Source organism: Penicillium angulare (assembly GCF_028827245.1).
Source record: "Penicillium angulare strain IBT 27051 chromosome Unknown utg000003l_segment0_segment0, whole genome shotgun sequence".
In the NCBI taxonomy this organism is placed as follows: domain Eukaryota; kingdom Fungi; phylum Ascomycota; class Eurotiomycetes; order Eurotiales; family Aspergillaceae; genus Penicillium; species Penicillium angulare.
Genome location: NW_026623162.1, coordinates 918,116 through 939,169, shown reverse-complemented (window position 1 = coordinate 939,169; position 21,054 = coordinate 918,116). Strand labels below are relative to the sequence as shown.

Here is a 21,054-nt window from a genome sequence, read left to right as displayed (position 1 = left end):
ACGCAGGATGCGGATCTCCCGTGATCGTCGCATGAGTACTTTTATCCTGGAAAAGAAAAAATAGATAACCAGGTAAAAAAAAAAAAAGATAAAAAGATAAAAACCTTAAACTAGTCACGAAGAAAGAAAAAAGCACATTGAAACAAAGAAAAGAGCCTGTAACTTGGATGGAATGATGTCAGATTGGTCGGAATGACGCTGTACGGATGCCTTTGTCCTACCCACCAGGCGTTTCTGAGTCGCCCCCATGATACGAGAAGGGATAGAGACAGACAAAGAGAGTAATCACCGGAATGTATGGTCATGACACTACAGAGTGCGAGAGGCGAAAAGTTGAAACAAAGGATAATAATAGTAAAAAAAAAACGAAACGAAATTTCTCATGTAAATTTCATACCCAATCAGAGAGGCTTGATTGGGGCTCATGTACCTGCATTGCAAATCCCAGCCTTCCGAGTAATATTACCATAACCAAAGTGCCAGAGGGATATCATAGATGCGAAAAAAGTAAAACAGAACTCTCCAGAGAATGAGACAATCCGGAGTCAAGAGGAAGGGAAATAAAAAAAAAGACTTAACCGTAAACAAAGACCTAGTGTTCTTATTCCTAGGCTGGATGCATCATAGTCCAGGTGGCTGCATCACAGTTGACTTCTTCATAACTGTGGAGCATATCAAAGCCCAACGAGGAGAGGCAATCAAAATTGCCGTCGCCATCCACCTGCGTATCTCGTCAGTTTTGAAAGGATTCGGAAATTGTAAATAAAAGCGGGGAATTTTTTCTTAAAAAAAACAGGGTCCTTACACAATCCATCACGACAGCATGCGCATTTAGTTTTCGGATTTGTTTGATAGCCAGAAGGATCAGTCCCTGCATGATAATGGAATATTCATCGGCACAAGGAGAAATCACAGGTGATGATATTCCCCCGACAGGATTCGAAGTGGCGCGTAATGCCGGCATGTGCTCCGCCAACGCAGATCGCTCATTGTATATCACTATACTACCGAGAATCATATCGTCCGACGGACGTTTGGCTCGGATGATACCACAATTGGGAGCGCCACCCAGTGCAATCCGGTAGATATCAGTTACCCCTTGCCGGGCGTTGGTTTTGATATGGTCAAGAATCTCACGGGCGTAGTCTAATCCGTAGACCAGATCGTAGCTAACTTCGGTATTCTGTAGCGCCACGGTGAGCCCCTCAGGTGGTGCCCATGTTCCTAAGTTGCGCAGTACCACACTGCAGACAGGACGAGAGAGCGCCGTGTTCCACCCAAGATTGGCAAACCATTGTCGTAGTCGTTTGCGCTCAACAGAAAGGGCAGTAGGAATACCAAGGTAGATACCTGGGAGTCGTGACCCAAGCTGAAATCGCTTCACTCCCTTCCGTTGAAGAAGTGACCGAATTGCACGGCTATGGAGAGAATGGCCTATAGAGAGCTTTCGCCGGGACGGATCGACGACTAGGCATCCAATGACACCTGTGCAGGTGGACCGAAAGAAGTAGGTAGCACAGAACCCATATAGGGCCTGTGTACTGCTGTTACGAACCACAAAGTGCGTTTCATCAATGTCTTCCTTCCGAAGAAGGAAGCTATTGGATGTTGCACCAAGGAGCTCAGATCGCTGCCCTTGTGTACAATCCTCCCTGACCACGTCTAGCAGTGCATCCAGGGCACGGGCGTCCCGCTCTTCATTCCAATTCTCTACAAGCCAATGTTGACGAGACTGGTGGATTTTTTGACTGCGAGTAATGGATCCTGGTAAAGATCCCTTGGGGACTAGGTCGCCGTACAGAACCTTGACTAAAGCCTGCAATGCAGTTTCTGTGAAGTCATATGTGCATACATATGTTCCGATAGAAGAATCCATAGCAAAATCATATGGTGAACTGACCGCAACCACAACCAAAGGTCTCTCTGAGCGTTCACCCGATGGGGAGTATTGTGACTGACAAAGCAATGAAACATGTTTGGAGAAGGCTTGTTGGTACAAATTGCGGTTGGCATCTGCCGTGACAACTATCACAGCACTCGCTCGTTTAATGAGATCTTCATGGATGGGACGCACTCCATTTGCTGTATAAGAAGTATGCAAAACTCGGCCATTCCTTTGTCGTGAGAGGGATTTCCCTAATTCTTTGAATACTGTCTCTCCGCTGACCACCGAGGCCGTGCGATCGAGTACAGCTGCCGGATCAAGAGACCCATGAGTAGATTCATTAGCGGAAAGAGTGACTGCAGAAGCTGCAAGAGGCTTCACCAAAGGAGTCAAGAGCAGAAGCTCCTCACTAGCATCGAGAATATTGGAAAGAGGTAGAAAGTTATTCTTGTCGCGCATGACGGTGATTGAGTTGTCATAGGCACGCGTTGAGAGGTTCGTATGTGAAGGCTGCATTTGCGTGAGAGAAAGGAGGCCAGGGGGATTTAGTGCCTGATCCCAGGACGTGCAGCGGGTTTTCAGGCTCAAAACACGTCGAAGCGATTCTTCGATGCGAGGACGACCGATTATCCCATTCTCAACGCCCAGCTTCAGCCCATTGATTGCCTCTTGCTGTACTGGGAATGAACGACAAAGTAAGACAACATCGCAACCGGCATTCTTGGCCATCACAGTGCCACCACCCACGCCAATGTTGTGTGTTAAAGCCTCCATCTCCAAACATTCCGATACGACGACGCCTTTAAACTTCAAGTCTTTCCGCAAGAGTTCATCAACCACTTGATCACTCAAACAGGCGTGCATAACATTCATACCAGCTGATGACATGGATACGCCACCTACCATCATGGCGTCCAGGCCGTGCGTGATAGCATTACGAAAAGGCACCAACGCAGTGAGACTGAGTTGTTCCAAGGATTCCGTGATGACCGGTACATCTGCATGAGAACCCAAAAACTCTATATTGCCATATGAAGGGAAATGCTTGCCGCACGTCGCGAGTCCTGCTTTTTGATATCCTTTCATAAACTGGACCCCATACTGAGAAGCCTCTTGAGGGTCGTCTCCGCTTGTGCGCACACCAAGTGGTTGGTTTCGTATGTTGGTCAAAACGTCAAGCACTGGACCAAGGATCCAATTCACACCAACCGCTTTGAGCTCTTGGGCAGTAGCCACGGCGACTTCATGGACTAGCTCCTTAGACCCCGTTGCGGCCATACCCATGGTGCTTGGGAATTGTCGTACGTATACTTCGTCATATAGACTATTTACCCCGCCATTCTCTTGATCCAACGCGATCAACAAAGGTGCTGGGTGACCCGCATTACGAGCAATTGTTTGCAGCTCAAGGACCAGACGCGTGGCTTCTTCAGCGGCTAATGATGGGGTTAGTCAACAGTATAGCAAAGACAAAGATCTAAAACAAAAAACAGACAAAAAGGAAGGAAAGAAACGAAAACAAGAATGAAGAAAGATTACATTTTAGATTCTTCGCTGATAAGAGGACAGAGCCTAGATGGTAATCTTCAATGAGTGAGCGAATCTCCGGGCTGACCGAGGTACCATCGAAGCCCATCATAAAGAGCTGGCCCATTTGCCTAATCCAATCCATGGGTTAGTACGGTAAGCATGATTTCTGTAGTCATACCCTCCCACTCCATCATATTAGGCAATATATCGCCGCAAGGGGAAATGATTAAATAAGTCCGATGGGTAGGAGGATAGTGGTGGGGAAGGAAGGGGACGTGTTTGGGTTCCACAACGCGTGGAGATGGACAAAATAAGGTAGGGTAGGGCTGGCAAAGTATCACTCTCCGGAACAGGAGATTGACATACCTGTCTAAATCCTCCCAGCCCGGGGGCAGCATGTCCTCTTTCGGGGCCATGGCCCTGGGGGGAGGGGGAGGGAGAATGAAGAATGCCAGGGGTGGAGACCGGGAAGAAAGAAAAGAGCGTTGCAAGCAGGCGAGGATCCAGCCCCGAGCATTCAAGTCCTTTTTTTGATAGAGATGTGAGGTTTAGAATAAGTTGGGAAGCTCCGAGGTCGCAGTCAGGTGACGGAGGAGAAGGAGGGAAGGTCAGGCCTATGTCAGGCTAGAATAAGCTGCACGGCCCCAGAGCCGCAATCGGGAAAATCGGGGAAATCGGGGAAATCGGGGGGAATTGGAGCAGACAGGGAGATAAGACTTAGATCGCGACAAGGAAACAATAGGTGCTTGATGATCTGCGGGAGTTTTCTTACCTAATCACGTCAAACATTATAAACCTGAGAATTGAGACTCGAACTGAGTCATCTGGTCGAGGGTATCCCATCCTCCCACATCGTCTAAGCGCTGAGTGTATAATTATCCGGGTTTTGATTGGATCCATGGGTGAGAACTGGGCAAGATCTTAATTATTTCGTGAAATACGATTACAACCGGCAGAAAAATGCACTTTGAAGCAGCTCCCCACTATGGTGTTTCCGCCTGTATAGCCGTGTATGGATCTAAAATACGGCAGTATATTCTATCCGCTTCCGTATTACCTTTACCCGTATTGACAGCTCGGTCCACTCCCGATGTCACACTGCCCAAGTGCGGGTTGGTCGTTAGTCCCAAGGGTTACATGCGCTACATCCACAATATGGATCTATGTACAATGAACCCCGTTTTCAATGCCGGCAAAAATGTCACCTGCAGAACACAATCCCCATAGTCACAACGGTTACATCATACTCCCGAGTCCGTTCTCAATAAACTACCACTTTGGATTTGTTTGTCAAATGCCTTTTATCATTTCCTTTTCCCTCTACACCTCAACCTCTTCGTCTTCAGGGACTTGGGATGAATTAAATCATCAGACTCGACATTAATCATTCATCATGCCAGGCAAAACAGCCACCACCCCTCGCATCACCAAGTTTACGAACTGTCGCATCTTGCGAGGTTCATCCTTGGTGGAGCAGGATCTCTGGATTGACTCGCTGTCCGGGAAAGTCCTCAAAGACCAAGAGGCGTTTTACGAACTACATCTCTCCCCCGATGAGATTATCGACCTTGGTGGCCGTATTCTGGCCCCAGGTCTGATCGACGTGCAACTCAACGGAGCGCATGGCTTTGACTTCTCCGTACCATGTGAAACGAAGGAGAAGTATGATGAGGGTCTGCGAATGACGAATCACGGACTAGCTCGCACTGGTGTCACTTCATATCTACCTACTATCGTGAGCTCGACACCCGAGGTTTACTGGAAGGTATGCAATCCATGCGGCAAAAGAGGGAAGCTATTATATCTTACCAGCTAACTCTAACTCTATGAATAAAGGTTCTCCCCTCCCTTGGCCCAACCGCCGCTACCCATATCGCTCAAGATGGCGCAGAGTCGCTGGGAGCCCACGTCGAGGGTCCATTCATTTCGCACGGTCGAAACGGCATCCACAAGTCTGAGGTGCTACTTGCCGCGCAGAACTTCGAGGATCTACTTCACTGTTACGGTGCTGATAACTTGGGCACCGAATGCCCTATCAAGATGATCACTGCCGCTCCGGAAGTCGGCAACATGATGGCTCAGATCCCTGAAATCACCAAGCGCAACATCATCTACTCAATCGGACACTCGGACGCTACCTACGAACAGGCTGTCTCGGCTACTCACCAGGGTGCGCGAATGATCACCCACCTGTTTAACGCTATGCGCCCCTTCTACCACCGTAACCCCGGTATCTTCGGTCTGCTCGGTCAAAGCGAGCGTCGCCGTCCCTACTACGGTGTAATTGCTGATGGAATTCACTTGCACCCGACCTCCATCAAGATTGCATACAACGCCCACCCCGAGGGTTTGATTCTCGTTACTGATGCTATGCGCTTGTGTGGTTTGCCCGACGGTGTTTACGAGTGGACTAACGGCGAGCGCATTGTGAAGACTGGCGCTCGTTTGACTCTGGAGGGTTCTGATAAGATTGCTGGAAGCTCTGCAACTCTGATCGAGTGTGTTAACAATTTCCGTCGCTGGTCAGGAGCCTCTACAGCGGATGCCCTCAATACCGTCACTGCTGTTCCTGCTCGACTTCTCGGCCTCGAGGGAGTGAAGGGATCCCTGGAGAGTGGTGCGGATGCGGATCTAGTTGTTCTGGGAGAGAAGGAGGACGCCTACTCTGGATCGACCTTGACAGTTGATCAAGTGTGGAAGTTCGGTGTGAAGATTCATGATGCCGAGAAGACTGTCGGGGTCTAACGCTCTTACATTCATTCCATTGGGCGGGTTGCCTGCCGCTTTTCCTACCTCGTTCCATCTTGCTGTCTTTCGGGTTTGGTTCCTTCGGTGTTCTTGGCAGCTTATTGCGCATTTCGGCTTCATTTTGTCTTCTAGTATCGGTGCTGCAGGAGTTCAGGCATGTATTGCATTTATCAATCATAGACAAATACCATGCAGCGCATTCATAGATATTTCCTCGTTCTCAGAGCTACATTCGCGAGTACTAAATCTACTCAGGATACAAGACGAATAGTTTGAAATAAATATGTTCATTCAAAATTTAAAAATGCATTTAGTATTTGGTGGTATAAATTGTTTGATCAACCTCCATGTCGAAGATAAAGTTGATATGTTATCAACGTACGTATCTTATGCAGTGCATAGATTAGGGATACACCCAATGTCAATCTTGATGGGGGTCCACGCCGCTCGCTTATATGCTAGACCGTTAAAACTTGGCAAAATAAAAAAGAACAACAAAGAACGTGTTACTTTTTTTTTCGTAAACATATCAAGACTGGCTTGACTCATCCGTTCCTGTCATAATTTACAGACGAGGCTGGGAGCTGGACCAGCCGGCTTCCTCAGCAATCATCTCAGCGGCACGCTCACCAATAGCCAGCACAGTCAACATGGGGTTGATGCTAGGCATATCGGGGAAGACACCGGCGTCGGCAATACGGACATTCTTCAAGCCACGGATCTTCAGCTTGGAGTCAACGACAGCCAGGGGATCGCGGATAGGGTCACCCATCTTGGTAGTACCGGCTGGGTGGTACACAGTGTGAGCAACACGACGACCGTACTCGGACAGAGCCTCATCCGACTGAACACTGAGGCCGGGAGCCACCTCGCGCTTGATCCAGTCCTTGAAAGGAGCTTGCTCGGCGATCTTACGAGCAGCCTTGAAGCCCTCAACGATGGTAGCGGCATCGTAGCCCTCGGGGTCAGTGAAGTAGCGGAAGTCCAACGCAGGCTTCACGGAGGGGTCGGAAGAAGTGAGGTAGAGACGACCGCGAGAGCGGGGACGAGGAATGTTGGGGGTCATGCAGAAGGCTTGCAAAGGCTCGTCGTAGCCCAGGCGAGTGGTGTTGAGGGTGAAAGGAATTTGGTAGCAGTGCATCATCACATCAGCGGCACGGCCATCGAAACCAGCAGCATCGGGAGCCTGGCGACGCAGGAAGATACCAGCGTCAGAGTCCATGGTGGTCATGGTGTGATCGACGGGTTTGTTCAACTCCCACATAATGATACTCTCGGGGTGATCAACCAGGTTCTCACCAACACCGGGGATGTCCTTGACGACAGGAATTCCGAGGTTGGACAGTTGCTCCTTAGGACCCAGACCAGAGAGCAGCATGAGACGGGGGGTATCGACAGCACCAGCACAGATGACGGTTTCCTTGCGGGCACGCAGGGTGTGCTTAGCACCAGACTGGAGAGTCACGTTGACACCGGTCACGGAGTCACCCTCGACGTTGATCTTAGAGACCCAAGCATTGGTAAGAATGGTCAGGTTAGGGCGCTTCTCCTCGCCGTTCAGAATGGGGTGGATATAAGCCACACTGGCACTGCTTCGGCGGCCATCATCGGGGTTGTAGGAGACGTTGAAGAAGCCAACACCCTCGGTGAGCTCGCCGTTCTTGCGGATGTCCGCGTTGAAGTTAGGAATAATGGGGATGTTCATGGCAGAAGAGCAGGCTTGGATCCAGTCCTTGCACAGCTGGTTGCGGTGGCGGCCGTGGACAGGCTGGAAGGTGTTACGCAGGCCATCGATCAGACGGGTGAAGGTCTCGAAGTCCCAACCGTTGCAACCCTTGGCGACCCAGTTACGGCAGTCATACTCAAAGGGACGGAAAGAGATGAGGGTGTTGTGGCTAGAGCAACCACCCAGAACCTTCGCACGAGAATGGCGAATGTGACTGTTGCCTTTTTGGAAGGGAATAAAAAAGTAAGTAAATTGTTTTCTTATACGGATGGATAGAAGGGTAAAAAAATCATGGTGGCGCTATTAATCCAGATGCCTCTCATGGGAGAGGCGATAAATCGTAGCATGGTCACGGTTGCAATGGGAATTGTCGCGCAAGGGAAGAATAGGCTACAAGCAGATCGGACATACCGTTGGGCTGTTCGGTAGTAGGGTAGTCGTAGTCCAGCTCACCACCCAGGAGGTTGAGCCACTCCTTGAGGTTCAAGACACGATCATCAGAGAAGTCACTGGGACCACCCTCAATGACCAGCACGCGCTTGTTGGGCAAGTACTGGGCCAGACGAGCAGCGATGACACAGCCAGCAGTGCCACCACCTACAACAATGTAGTCGTAGCTGTCAACCTCTGAGGCAGAGAAATCGTTGGTAGTGGCCATGATGCAGATATAATTATGTTCAAGATTGGATATATGAAAGGAGACACAAAAGAAGGAGAGAGATTATGGGGAGAGGTTGGAAGCATGGGACATAATATAGGTTTTTTTTTTTTTTTCACCGTCATTTATTATATAGAGAGGCAAGAAGCTGGGAAAGAGAAAGTGGAGAAGGAAAAGAAATGATCGGAGAGCAAGACCCGATCCGAAATCTCAATCAAGTTGCCTAATTGGGAATAGTCTCACGTAAAAGTTTGAAGTCTTGGAGAGAAAGAACAGACGTGATTGGCTAAGATAAGGATATTAAAATGGAGACTTTTGGATAAGCATAAGCAGGATCCACTGATTTTCCTAACGGGGAAGAGAAGAAAAGAGTGAATAGTGATGGATAAAACACAGTGATAAGAGAATAAATGAAATAGATAGAGATAGGATACGGAGAGATAGTAGGTATAATAACAGAGAGAAAGTAGGTGTATATAGATGCTAATCGAGATCATATCACACGTAACACAGCTCAAATCTGATCGTACTCATCTACGTCACACTCCCAACCACGAGCATTTCTGAATAACATTTTGCATTTTGTCCCCGCAAATAAAGCCAAATGTGCACTCCTCTTCCTCTAAACTGTTACGTGATTGGCGTCGACTCCACCGACCTCGGGCGGTGTAGCAATTAATGTATGTCTGGATTAGACTCTCAGTCTGGATGAATCGTCATTCCTCTCTTTTCTTCCCTCCCCAATCTTTTCTCTCTCTCTCTTTCCCTCTTTTTCTCTTCCTTAATACCCCCTTCATAAAAATTAAAAAAAGAGAACACCATATCCACCATGGCCCTCTCCTTCCCTCCTCGTCAACTCTACTACGGTGGCCAGGTGCAACCCGCATCCTCTGGCAAAACTTTCCAAACACTCAATCCCGCCACCGCAACCCCGCTGGCTGATATCCAAGTAGCCTCGACCTCTGACATCGATGCCGCCATTGGGGCGGCTGAGAAGGCATTCCCCTCTTGGTCACAGACTCCCCCGATTGCCCGTGCGCGCATCCTGCAGAAAGCCGCAAACATCCTTCGGGAACGCAATGATGAGATCGCTCGCGTGGAGACCTTGGACTCCGGCAAAGCCTATACAGAGACCAGCACCGTCGATGTGGTAACTGGTGCCGATGTCTTGGAGTACTATGCCAATTTCATTGGTGGTGGTGGTTTGAATGGTGAGACCACCCAATTGCGGGAGGATGCTTGGGTGTATACGAAGAAGGCGCCCCTGGGTGTCTGTGCGGGAATTGGTGCTTGGAACTATCCCATTCAAATGTAAGTTTTCGGTTTCCCCCCACTCAATCTTATTCTAATGAAACGTTTCGTTTAGTGCCCTCTGGAAATCCGCCGCCTGTCTTGCCGCTGGTAACACTATGGTGTACAAGCCTAGTGAATTCACACCCCTCCACGGCCTGACTCTTGCCGAGGTCTATACCGAAGCCGGTTTACCTGCTGGTGTTTTCAATGTCATCAACGGCGCTGGCGACGTTGGTGCTCATCTGACCAGCCACCCAACCATTGCCAAGGTCTCCTTCACCGGCCAAGTAGCAACCGGTATGAAGGTAGCAGGCTCAGCTTCCGGCAACATGAAATACATCACCATGGAACTGGGCGGCAAGAGTCCATTGATCGTCTGCCCAGACGCCGATCTCGAGAGCGCAGTCGACGGAGCTATGATGGCCAACTTCTACAGCACAGGCCAGGTCTGCACAAATGGCACCCGAGTCTTCGTTCCCCGATCTATGAAGGCTGTCTTTGAGAAGCGTCTGTTGGAGAAGATCCCATTCGTGCGGGCTGGACCCCTCTTCGACGAACAGACAAACTTTGGGCCCCTGAGCTCAGCCGTTCACCACGAGAAGGTCATCTCATACATCCGTAACGGTATTGAAAAGGACCGTGCTACTCTTCTCTGTGGTGGACCCGAGAAACCCAATGTGCCTCAAGATCTGCAAGCCGGATACTGGGTCAAGCCCACTATTTTCACCGACTGCACTGATTCCATGAGTATTGTCAAGGAAGAGATCTTCGGACCCGTCATGTCCGTGCTATACTATGATACCGTTGAGGAGGCGGTGCAGCGCGCCAACGCCACAGAGCTTGGTCTCGCCGCCGGTGTTTTCACTAAGGATCTGAACCAGGCACACCGCGTCATTGACCAGCTTCAAGCTGGTATCACCTGGATCAACACCTGGGGTGAGAGTCCGGCTGAGATGGCCGTTGGTGGCTGGAAGAAGAGTGGTTTGGGTGTTGAGAATGGCCGTCGCGGCATTGAGGCTTGGCTGCAGAACAAGAGCACTTTGGTTGATATGAGCGGGGCTGTTGCGACTGTTTTTGCCAAGCTGTAAACAGTAATGACTATACTTCATGATTTGCGCATAAAATGTATTTAGAAATGAGACCCATCTTCAACGCCTCCTCAATTTAATTCAATCATCAATTAAGATTTACGAAGTTTCTTAGTGAATGTTCTATCTAAATTTTATCTATGTGTACCTATATGTAAATCGGCGGGTATCCAATTGGACTCTATGCTGTACAACTTCCGGTTTTAAATCGGACCGAAGCTGAGGGCCTGTAGTATATTGCAAGGTTCTAAGAACGCCCTCGGCGCATAAGCGGCTTTAATATCGTAAGGCCTCATCTTAGTGAGATTAACCTTACCTTGAACTTACGATACTAGTATGTAACACATATTAAACAAAGTATAACGCAAAATACATATATACATCTAACTTGGCAAAACAAAGCACACGAAACATCAAAAACATTAGATAATATATTTTCATATTGATAACTGAAGAGGATATACACATTGCATACCTCTACCGGGAGATGCAAGTTACAGCATACTAGCACGTCGTCTGAATGACTTATTGAACGCAGATTCAAAAGGATATCCAGCATGACCTATCTATCGGCTCAAAACAACCGAGGGGAAAAAGCAGAAAGAAAAAGATAACTCCTCCACTTGATAAACTGAGAAAAGCTGCAGCGATGAGTTGTGTAAAAAGGAAAATAATAAGACCCAGGCACCATCCACTCCTTATCCAAAGCCAGAAAAGAAAATGACCGAAAAGAAATCATGCCATAGTGATAAACTGAGAATTCTTCACAGAGCAGTCCCAGCCAGTCGCGCACCCATACGATCGAAGACAAGGTCGTTCTTCAGAGCTCCATCAAGTCCGCCGATGGCTGAGTCAACCATACGCGAAGACATGCTGTCAGGAGTCAACTCCTCATCCTCCATGGCCCTTGTAAGCTCTGTATTTATGCGCAGGTCCATAGGCACCTTCTGCGGTGTGGTATCAGGAGTTGGTTGTTGGCGCTGAGGACTTTTCTTAACCGGCACTGGGGCAGGCACGTAGGTACGTGGACGGTAAACCAAAGGGGGACCCTGGGTACGAGCATCGGTACCAGCCTGTTCGATAGACTCGAAATAACGCACGGTCTTAACCTTGAGCTCGAGGGTAGCGTCGCGATCACAAACAATCAGTGGGTGAGGGTGCAGTTGCAATGCGGAAAGAGTCCACATGTGGTTAATACCATCTTCAAGACCCTTTTGGATGGCAAATGCTTTGTGAGCTCCGGTTGCGACAATGACAACCTCACGCGCATCCATGATGGTTTGAATACCAACGGTCATGGCCATGCGTGGCACCCTGCTCACGTCGTTGTCGAAGAAGCGCGAGTTTGCTAGGATAGTGTCGTAGGCCAAGGTCTTCACGCGAGTGCGACTGCTCAGCGAGGAACCAGGCTCATTGAAAGCAATGTGACCATCGGGGCCAACTCCACCCAAGAAAAGCTCGATACCTCCGTAGCGCGCAATGCGCGCATCGAACGCGGCGCATTCGGCAGCAGGGTCTGGTGCATTGCCGTCAAGGATGTTGATGTTCTGAGGGAGGATGTCGACATGCGAGAAGAAGTGCTTGTACATGAAGCTGTGATAGGACTCGGGGTGATCGCGTGGGAGGCCAACATATTCATCCTGTCACATTCAATCTTATTAGCAGAGCGCAAAGAGAAGTTCTCAATTGTTCGATACGTACCATGTTGAAGGTCACGACATTTCTGAAAGAGATCTCGCCTGCGCGATGACGCTGAACTAGAATCTTGTAGATGATCTCCGGGCTGCTTCCTGTAGGAAGACCGAGCACGAATGGCTGAGTCTCTGTTGGGTTGAATTCCTTGATGCGGCCTATAATCGGTCAGGTCTGTGACTTGGACGATTCTACCCAACTGAGGTTATTCATTCACTTACTGACGATGTACTCGGCAATGTACACCGAAGCAGTCTGAGGGTCCTCTCTAATAATCACGCGCCTGTCAAAAAGTAGAAAAACTCTGGTTAGCATGAAGATAAGTGAGATGCAAAGAAGTCAAGGTCACATACATGTTGGTTACGTCAGTGAGAAAAGAGAAGAATAAAAATTTAGGTTGAGGTTGATTGGGGAGAGAAGAGATGGAAAGGACGAAGAACAAGAAAGGAAGAAGAGAAAGATCGATAAAGTAGAGCCCAGGACGTTCAAGGTTTCAATCAGTGGCAGAAGTTGGTTACGTCGGGAGGGGAGGAGCCAGACCACCCAGATGTACCACGCCAAAGCGGATCGTAACACGCCCCCTCGTTCATTCTCACTAAAATGCTGGGGTTTCTTACTGCTGGCTACGACTACTACGATCCTCCACTATGGGATCTTCAAAGAATGTATCGTCGCATGCGCCATGAGGGCGGAAGACCGGATTTCGATCTACTTTGTCCCCCCCCCCCCCACATGAAGATCCTTATAGTTTTCGTTCATGATATTCTTCTTTCTCCATCTAGAAAAAGAAAAGAAAAAAAAAGTATAAGCATGGATATGCATTGACCGTCGAATAATCGAAGCAGGTACCCTTTTTTATTTTATTTATTATCTTCCCAAGTCTGGATATCCATGTGGTAGACAACAATAGTATAGATGACGCAGTGGAGCGTGGGGTGGGGAACCTGATGTCAAGTTGGGATGAAGGTGCCATCGGTTATGAGTTGCATCCGGTGAAATCAGCTAAAACGGGCCAAAAAATAATAAGATAATCAATGATAATGATAATGATACCATGCATTGGAAGCAGAAGAAACAATGAAATCCGGGGGCAAAAAAGAAACCAGCACCGAACAGTGCAACCTCACAGCGTCGTAGCCACATTTAAAGCTCGTGGGGCCGCAAATGGCAGCAAATGGCAGGCTTAGGTAAGGGTCTCTTCACCGTCTTGGGCCGACCGCTTTCTGGTTTGAGCATTGATACACAGACCGCCTGCTGATTTCATACGATGCAAACAGCCGTTTACAATACATGCCACACGGGGTCTGGATGGAGAAGATCCTAATACAGAGAGAGCAATGATTGGATCCGTCCATGGAAGAGATAAGATAGTTCCTCGTCTCCAAACTGAATATAGTTCTAGATTAGACGGGGTGAACTCGAAGACAAAGTATACTTAGATGGCTTGAGGATTAGATCTCCGGATGCGGCAACTGCTGATATACTTAGAACGCTTTAGTATAGCGCTGAGGAAAGCCTTATCAAATAGGACCATTGTATAAATGGATGACATCCCTCTTTCTCTTGCCAGTGAACGCGTCTTATCTTTCTTCCTGCGCTTGATCTTATCATGTTACAATCATGACCTATACCTACTCCAGGGCCCCATAATAGTATGTATTCGAAAGCAAGTGGTGCCTGTTTTCTTGGAGTTAGAACTATAATCCATCCTATCTTGTGGTTGCTAATAGGCACCAGGAACATTTGCCCTGATTCCCAGGTAAATTATTGCCCTGATGGGAATTGCATACATATCCGTGAATGTACAATAATGGAGGGGGTTAACATGTGTTTATCCACTTTGGCCCAGGTGCATATTGTACACACGTTCTTAATGACTTCACTTCATGAATCATGATGCATGACGCAAGACCAAGTTATAGATAATGAATCCTGCTCCTATAGGCAGGTAGTAGTATACCTAGGTCCCTAGTAACATGGGGGAACTACCGCCAACCGCCAAAGTGGATCATGCTGAGTGCCGCCTTAGTACGCCTTAGTCATAAGAAATGATGTGGAGTGTTACAATATTGTGCGCGGTTGCGACCGCATGCAGAGTCGCATCTATTCTTATTTCATCCTCGAGTTGTCGCCACTTTTCATTACTTGGTTCAATCCGCTGCTCTGATCTCCATTTGTTCAATTTCTCCAGAGTCTCCATATCTCCATCTTCTCCATCCCCGCAATGCCCACTCCAAGACCACAAGACCTGCAAAAAAAAGGAGATAGGGGAAGAGACATCTCCACTTCTCGCGACCCAGCGTGTCATCGATAATTGGGTTTTTCCTTTCCCTTTTCCTGTTAATCTGTGAAACCATTGATAAGCTAGCGCGGCTATAGAGTCAATTAGACCCAAGAAATTCCATTCAAAAAGATTCTTATATTCCCCGGTTCTTCTTCCTTCCCACTTTTACCACCCATACACCAACAATACTTAGAGAAAGGTAGAGGGAGAAAAAAAAAAGAGGCAGACGTATTCCTGGCATCCTTGCGGGTTTCGATTTTCTCACGTGGGACGTAGCATTCCTTCTTTCCAAGATTCTCAGATTTTCGGCTTCTCAGATTCCGAGATCTCATTCCTAAGCCTGGCTTGTTGATTTCTGTTTTTTTGGGGAAACCTGAACACGCCTCCAAAGTCCGCAAGTCTCTTGCTTCACAAATTATTCCTCCCATTATGGCTACCCCAGGGCCTGAGCAACACCTTCAGGCTCCGGAGACCTCCACATCAGCAGCGTCGACCCCGGAGAAGTCCTTTCAACCAATGGAGGTTCATGACCCCGAGTCTGGCGCGGACCAGGAGATACTCGGCCCGCCATGGATGTATAAACCGATGTTCAAGATAGGCAAATGGCAAGCGCCCTGGTTCGCATCCCCGGAAACACAATTGGTGCTCGTCTCATTCGTCTGCTTCCTTTGTCCCGGCATGTATAACGCGGTCTCCGGCCTCGGAGGTGGAGGTCAAGTGAACGCGACCGATGTGAATAATTCAAACACAGCCTTATACAGTACCTTTGCCGTTGTCGGTTTTTTCGCCGGCTCCATCGCCAACCGCGTCGGTCTACAATTGACCCTCTCCCTTGGAGGCTTAGGATACTTCCTTTATGTGGCGGCACTCCTCTCGTATAATATCAACCAAAATGCCGGATTTCTTATCTTCGCGGGTGCTTTTCTCGGTGTCTGTGCCGGTTTATTATGGTGTGCACAAGGCGCGGTGATGATGAGCTACCCACATGAGCACGAGAAAGGCAAATACATCGCCATTTTTTGGGTCATTTTTAATCTGGGTGGAGTCATTGGCAGTCTGATCCCGCTGGGTCGGAACATGCACAGCAAATCCGACAAGGTCGACAATACAACTTATATTGCTTTTCTGGTCTTGATGGCTGTGGGATTTGTCCTTTGCTGGATGATCGCCGACTCCAAGTATATCAAGCGAAAGGATGGCTCGCGTGTCATCGTTATCAAGAACCCTACCTGGAAATCGGAGTTTTTGGGCTTGTGGGAGACACTACGGAGCGACTCATACATTGTGCTGATGTTCCCCATGTTCCTGGCAAGTAATTGGTTTTATGGCTATCACTTCAACTCGGTCAACCTCGCCTACTTCACTATCCGTACACGCGCCCTGAACAGTCTTCTATATTGGACGATGCAGATGGTCGGAGCCTTGATCTTCGGCCAACTGCTCGATATGAAGTGTTTCTCTCGTCCCACACGTGCCAAGATCAATTTTGGAGTCCTCCTCGCCATCACTATGGCAATTTGGGGTGGTGGTTATGACTTCCAGAAACAATATACTCGTGAGACTGTGAAGCCCGATATGGATTTCATGGACAGTGGCTATATCGGCCCTATGTTTCTTTATATGTTCTACGGATTCTATGACGCGGCATTCCAAACTTGCACATACTGGTAAGTGGGAATGATTTGCTACAATTCACTCATACAATTTGTTTTCTAACCAAAACGGTACCATCTCTACAGGTATATGGGATCCCTTTCAAACAACAGCCGCAAATTGGCAAATTTCGCTGGTTTCTATAAGGGTATCCAATCTGCAGGCGCAGCTGGAATGTGGCGGTATGTAATACTCTATTGTTATTCCGTTAAATTCCCTAAAACATGATGCTAATAGCCGCTGTAGCCTCGATGCTGTGAAAACCCCCTATATGGTTGAATTTGCTTCCTGCTGGGGCCTCCTTGTTGGCAGCATGCTCATCGCCTCACCCATCATCTTCTTCAAAGTCACAGAGAGCACTTCTGTGGAGGACGATCTGCGTTTCTCGGATGAAACTGCTACCGATGTGCTGGGAGGTACCACTGTGCACGACGATTCTGAGAAACCCGAGTCTCATGAAGAGACCTCGTCCCAGAAGAATTAGCGACACTAAGAGAAGGCTATGACCCAATTTCTTGTACCATCATTTTGTTTTTCAACCCTGTCTGCATTCTTAGATGTTATGAATCATCGGCTGCATTTATGAGGCGTGTTTTCTGCTTTTATTGAACGACAGCCCTCATCCCTTGGAGGTTCTAACTTTTCTTTACGTCGACCAAAGATTGACTTCGGATCTTCCCCTTTACACACCTTCCTTTCTTCTTTTACTCCTGTGTACCGCCAATCGACAACCACCCTTATAATGATTATAAAGTCGTTTTTTGAAAGAGTCAGATTACTTGATTGGGTCTCAATGGAGGTGTGGTATGCCAGTTTGGACACCATAATCCCTCAAACAGGACCGGGTGAACTTGTCACATAGCTTCAATAGATTCAAATGGAACATGGTCTAACATAAGCCTTGATATATTATGATGGAGTAATATAAGAAGAGCATCGCTTCTTATCTGTATAGATTTGGAACTAATATTCGTGGTGATCTAATACCCACAACTGTACATTCATAAATCTTTTCACAAAGTCATAATCAATACTGTCTCTTCATACCAACAACCCCCGAAGCAGAAGCAGTTGGCAATGCAACTGAAGATTCAGTATGCGTCGCAGTAGCAGGACCATCGGATCCAAACCCGGAAGACAATTTCTTCAACCCATTCGGCAACTCCCAACCATTCAAAGTACGGTTGAAGAGCTGCAAAGCCGCGATAGGTTGATAATAAGGAACTTCATGACCAGCCTCATAAACACGAGTGAAGGAAAAGTTACCATACTCGCGGGTCTCGCCGTACTCAGTGCCATCAACGACGAACGGCGCATATCCAGCTTCCTTAAACTTCTTACTGTGCGGGTGCTTAGCAGCAAGGGAAATTGCCTGACCACCAAACCAGTTGCAGATATAGTCTGCGTCACCGTATATGAGAGCAACACGGACAGGTCGAGTAAGGATATCCTCTAGATCCTCGATAAAGTTGGGCCATACGAAATCACCCGTTTGCTGGAAAGCGTAGTAGATTTCGCCGTTGGATGAAGTATAATTGAGGTCAACGCCTAGTGCATTCATGACCGAGTCTTTGGCGAGATACTTCTCGAAGTAGCTGGGAGGCGTGGGATCATCGGATGGGTGACGGATGTCGTAGGTGCCACGACCGCTGAATGTATAGTATGGGCTCTCTGGGAACAAAGTTAATTCATCACGAAGAAGAAAGAAGTAAATTTAAAGGTTTAACGTACCAACATTGTCACGACACATATTAGCCGCCTCTGTACAGATGGACAAGTCTGATAGGGAGGTACGGTTAGTCGCCTTGCAGTTTGCGACCTGATCTTGACACCCGTTGGGCATGCTATTGGCAAACTTCATATAATCGTAGACAGTTTTGTTAACCTAAATAATTAATTAGTATCTTATTCTGGACCGGAACAACATGGCATATAACATACAGTCTCGATTCCATAAGTGTTATGCACTGCGAACTCAGGGTAATGCGGGGCTTGGATGGCTTCATCGATGATTCCGTTTATGATACCCAGGGTGTTGAACTCAAGCTCAATACCATCAACGGAGCCATTCGCAATTTTCTTGTTTTCTTTATAGAAATGATCGAAGAACTGCTCAAGTCAGTACAAGTAAGAGAGCAATCTCTGTTCACAACTTACAGCAGGTCCGTAGTGTCTAAGAGGAATTAGTATCGTTATTTAAATTGGATGATTCGGGGAACATACCCTCCGTAGCTTTCAGTCCAGAGGTTGAAGCTCTTTGACTTGATCTTGGAGTCAAGTTTGGGCAATGCACCGAGAAATCCTTGCAGAACTTCCCAAGTAGCCTCAGCAGCAAGGTTGGTCGTATCTTCGATCGTTAGTTTGGCAATCTAGAGCTTTGACCTCCATTTACTCACCAATCATAGTGGCATTGATCACTGGGTATCGGCCCTGGACTCCAGCGATATCAGCGGGGACAAACGAGCCGGTGAATGGATCGAGTGAGCCTGCTTCTTCCTCGGAGTAGGAGAAGCCTGAGGTAGAAGTGTTAGTATTATGTTCATTTTCCTCTCCCAGTAATTTCACGTACCAGTGCCCAGGGGCTGAGAGATAAACAACATGTTGGATACCTCATTCCACGAATGAGGATTGAGATAAGTTTGATAAGACTCGTTGACACGGCAAGGACCCAGTTCTATATCCATCAGTTAACATTCCGCACACATATCACCATTCAGAAATATCCCTTCTTACCCTCAAAAAGTCCAATCAACGAGTCACTACCAGGGCCACCGTTGAGCCATAGAGTAATTGGTGCTGTTTCCGGGTTGTGACGGGCCTCGAAGAACCAGAAGAAAGTATGCACATTAGGTGCAAGATCCACGTAGCCGGAGTACGAGTTAACACCTGGGGTGGTTTCGCAGACTCCCTCTTTGCCAGGCTCTTTGTAACGAATAGTCACATTATTGGCAGTCTTGATGGTCTTAACGCCGGTTGGATGATTGGGCAGTTGACGACGAGCGAATTCGGTGCCAAAGGGTATAGAACTAGCTGCTGCCAGTGGCAGCAACAGTGGGATTAAGGCACTAGTACGCATGATATCGCAGATGATTATAGAACGTATTAAGCAGTAAACTGCCTATGCGTTCAAGAGACGAAGTCTGAAAGTGACTGAATCAGAGCTTAAATAGGGGGAAGATCGATAAACAGGCTCCATCGTAAATAGGCTAATACGAACTTTATTGGGGGGATAGCCCTGACTCGCGAGGCTGGTGAGACGGAAAGCGTGCTTGAAGCAATCGTCACCCCTAATTTCCTTCCTGAGCATAGCAGCGGGACAGCCAAGAGGCAATGCCTAGCAGAAAAGCCAGTCAGAAGCATGACCATTATGGCCGTGGGGTCGCCTGCAGTCATCCCCGCAGGAGCTCCGGGGAAGGTAGTATTATGATACGAGGGAAAAGCGTCCCCTCAACGACGTGAAAGCAATTTTTTTTCTTGGCGTACGTCTTTTAAGCATGGTGCAAAGGCATCAAAGGCGCAATTGGGTCAATCCGGAGCTCTCAGGGCCTTGGTGAGGGGAAAGATCGGCGGCGCTAGCTGAGGCGCAGTGGAGACCTGGGGACCAATCTTATCGTTGAGTGGAGGTGCCCGACGCAGTACTCTGCATGTACCAATTATTTGGCCACAGGCAGCCAAGTAAGACCAAGTTTTGGAGCTTTTGTTTCAGAATGGTAGAGAACGAGGAATTCCGGAGTACTTCATAAAGAGGTGAGGCGGGCAAACTGAGTAAGCAAAAGCTCTAGGGATCGAGGGAGAAACTTGAAGCTTATCTAGAACTATTCCGACATAATTGTTATGTACAATCCTGCCCTCCTGATAGAGACGCACTCTACAAGCCATCAATAGTCTCTGTCAGCATCAAAGCGAATTATATCATCGACGCCAATATTTGATCAATTTTGTGGCGATAAGTCTCCCCAATCTTTACTCAAAGCTGTTGCCTGAACCATCATGTAGGTAGCATTGATAGTTTATCAAGAACCTTGGAACTGATATCTACCATTATCCCCCGGAGTAAAGCCGGTTTACTTCCGGGGAAAGCTTCTATTAAAGATAAACTTTATCGATCCATTCGCATTGGAATCTAGTCCCTGCTTTTTAAGGGCCAATCAATTGCTGGAAGAGCTTGAGATGCAAGATCGGAGAAGACCCAGTCCCATTGCATCGGGAAATCTTTCTAGTTTAAAAAAAGGAAGATAAATTAATTTCTCGCCTGAAAGAGGGAACATACATATTCATGCATTCTTTGGCCCTGCGCTGGCGCAATTTCCATATTCCAATGAAGCGATATTTGTGTGATTCCGACGTTCCCAGACTAGCCTTCGCATCTTATAATGCTGCGATGCGAAACACGCTTAATCTTCTATCATAAACCCTTACAAGCAGTATATAACGAGCAGCTCAAATATGAATCAATATACTAGCCATTCCGACTTTACCAGGGGCTTCCAGAAGCCT

The 21,054-nt window shown here is 47.8% G+C and overlaps 7 protein-coding genes across 7 annotated transcripts; 3 read left to right on the top strand and 4 right to left on the bottom strand.

Moving 5' to 3' along the window:
* Window positions 1–607: 607 nt before the first annotated feature.
* N7478_002569 (putative beta-N-acetylglucosaminidase) lies at window positions 608–3,831 on the bottom strand (the record flags this gene model as incomplete). The annotated part of the gene is made up of 4 exons (XM_056918783.1): window positions 608–721; window positions 806–3,321; window positions 3,425–3,543; window positions 3,782–3,831. The coding sequence occupies 4 exons, from the start codon at window positions 3,829–3,831 to the stop codon at window positions 608–610; spliced, it is 2,799 nt and encodes a 932-aa protein (XP_056781941.1).
* Window positions 3,832–4,808: 977 nt separating this feature from the next.
* N7478_002568 (N-acetylglucosamine-6-phosphate deacetylase) lies at window positions 4,809–6,160 on the top strand (the record flags this gene model as incomplete). The annotated part of the gene is made up of 2 exons (XM_056918782.1): window positions 4,809–5,180; window positions 5,252–6,160. The coding sequence occupies 2 exons, from the start codon at window positions 4,809–4,811 to the stop codon at window positions 6,158–6,160; spliced, it is 1,281 nt and encodes a 426-aa protein (XP_056781940.1).
* Window positions 6,161–6,728: 568 nt separating this feature from the next.
* Window positions 6,729–8,547, bottom strand: N7478_002567 (GMC family oxidoreductase; the record flags this gene model as incomplete). The annotated part of the gene is made up of 2 exons (XM_056918781.1): window positions 6,729–8,110; window positions 8,301–8,547. 2 exons carry the CDS (start codon window positions 8,545–8,547, stop codon window positions 6,729–6,731), a joined length of 1,629 nt encoding a protein of 542 aa, XP_056781939.1.
* An 829-nt stretch (window positions 8,548–9,376) lies between these two features.
* N7478_002566 (betaine-aldehyde dehydrogenase) lies at window positions 9,377–10,928 on the top strand (the record flags this gene model as incomplete). The annotated part of the gene is made up of 2 exons (XM_056918780.1): window positions 9,377–9,858; window positions 9,914–10,928. 2 exons carry the CDS (start codon window positions 9,377–9,379, stop codon window positions 10,926–10,928), a joined length of 1,497 nt encoding a protein of 498 aa, XP_056781938.1.
* Window positions 10,929–11,692: 764 nt separating this feature from the next.
* N7478_002565 (uncharacterized protein) lies at window positions 11,693–12,902 on the bottom strand (the record flags this gene model as incomplete). Its single annotated transcript, XM_056918779.1, has 3 exons — window positions 11,693–12,568; window positions 12,630–12,778; window positions 12,842–12,902. Coding segments are annotated over 3 exons (1,086 nt in total), but the record flags the coding sequence as incomplete, so codon positions are not given.
* A 2,431-nt stretch (window positions 12,903–15,333) lies between these two features.
* Window positions 15,334–17,041, top strand: N7478_002564 (unc-93 family MFS transporter; the record flags this gene model as incomplete). The annotated part of the gene is made up of 3 exons (XM_056918778.1): window positions 15,334–16,571; window positions 16,644–16,739; window positions 16,795–17,041. The coding sequence occupies 3 exons, from the start codon at window positions 15,334–15,336 to the stop codon at window positions 17,039–17,041; spliced, it is 1,581 nt and encodes a 526-aa protein (XP_056781936.1).
* Window positions 17,042–17,584: 543 nt separating this feature from the next.
* Window positions 17,585–19,633, bottom strand: N7478_002563 (S10 family peptidase; the record flags this gene model as incomplete). The annotated part of the gene is made up of 8 exons (XM_056918777.1): window positions 17,585–18,228; window positions 18,289–18,442; window positions 18,499–18,666; window positions 18,715–18,730; window positions 18,781–18,904; window positions 18,954–19,070; window positions 19,127–19,231; window positions 19,291–19,633. 8 exons carry the CDS (start codon window positions 19,631–19,633, stop codon window positions 17,585–17,587), a joined length of 1,671 nt encoding a protein of 556 aa, XP_056781935.1.
* Window positions 19,634–21,054: the final 1,421 nt, after the last annotated feature.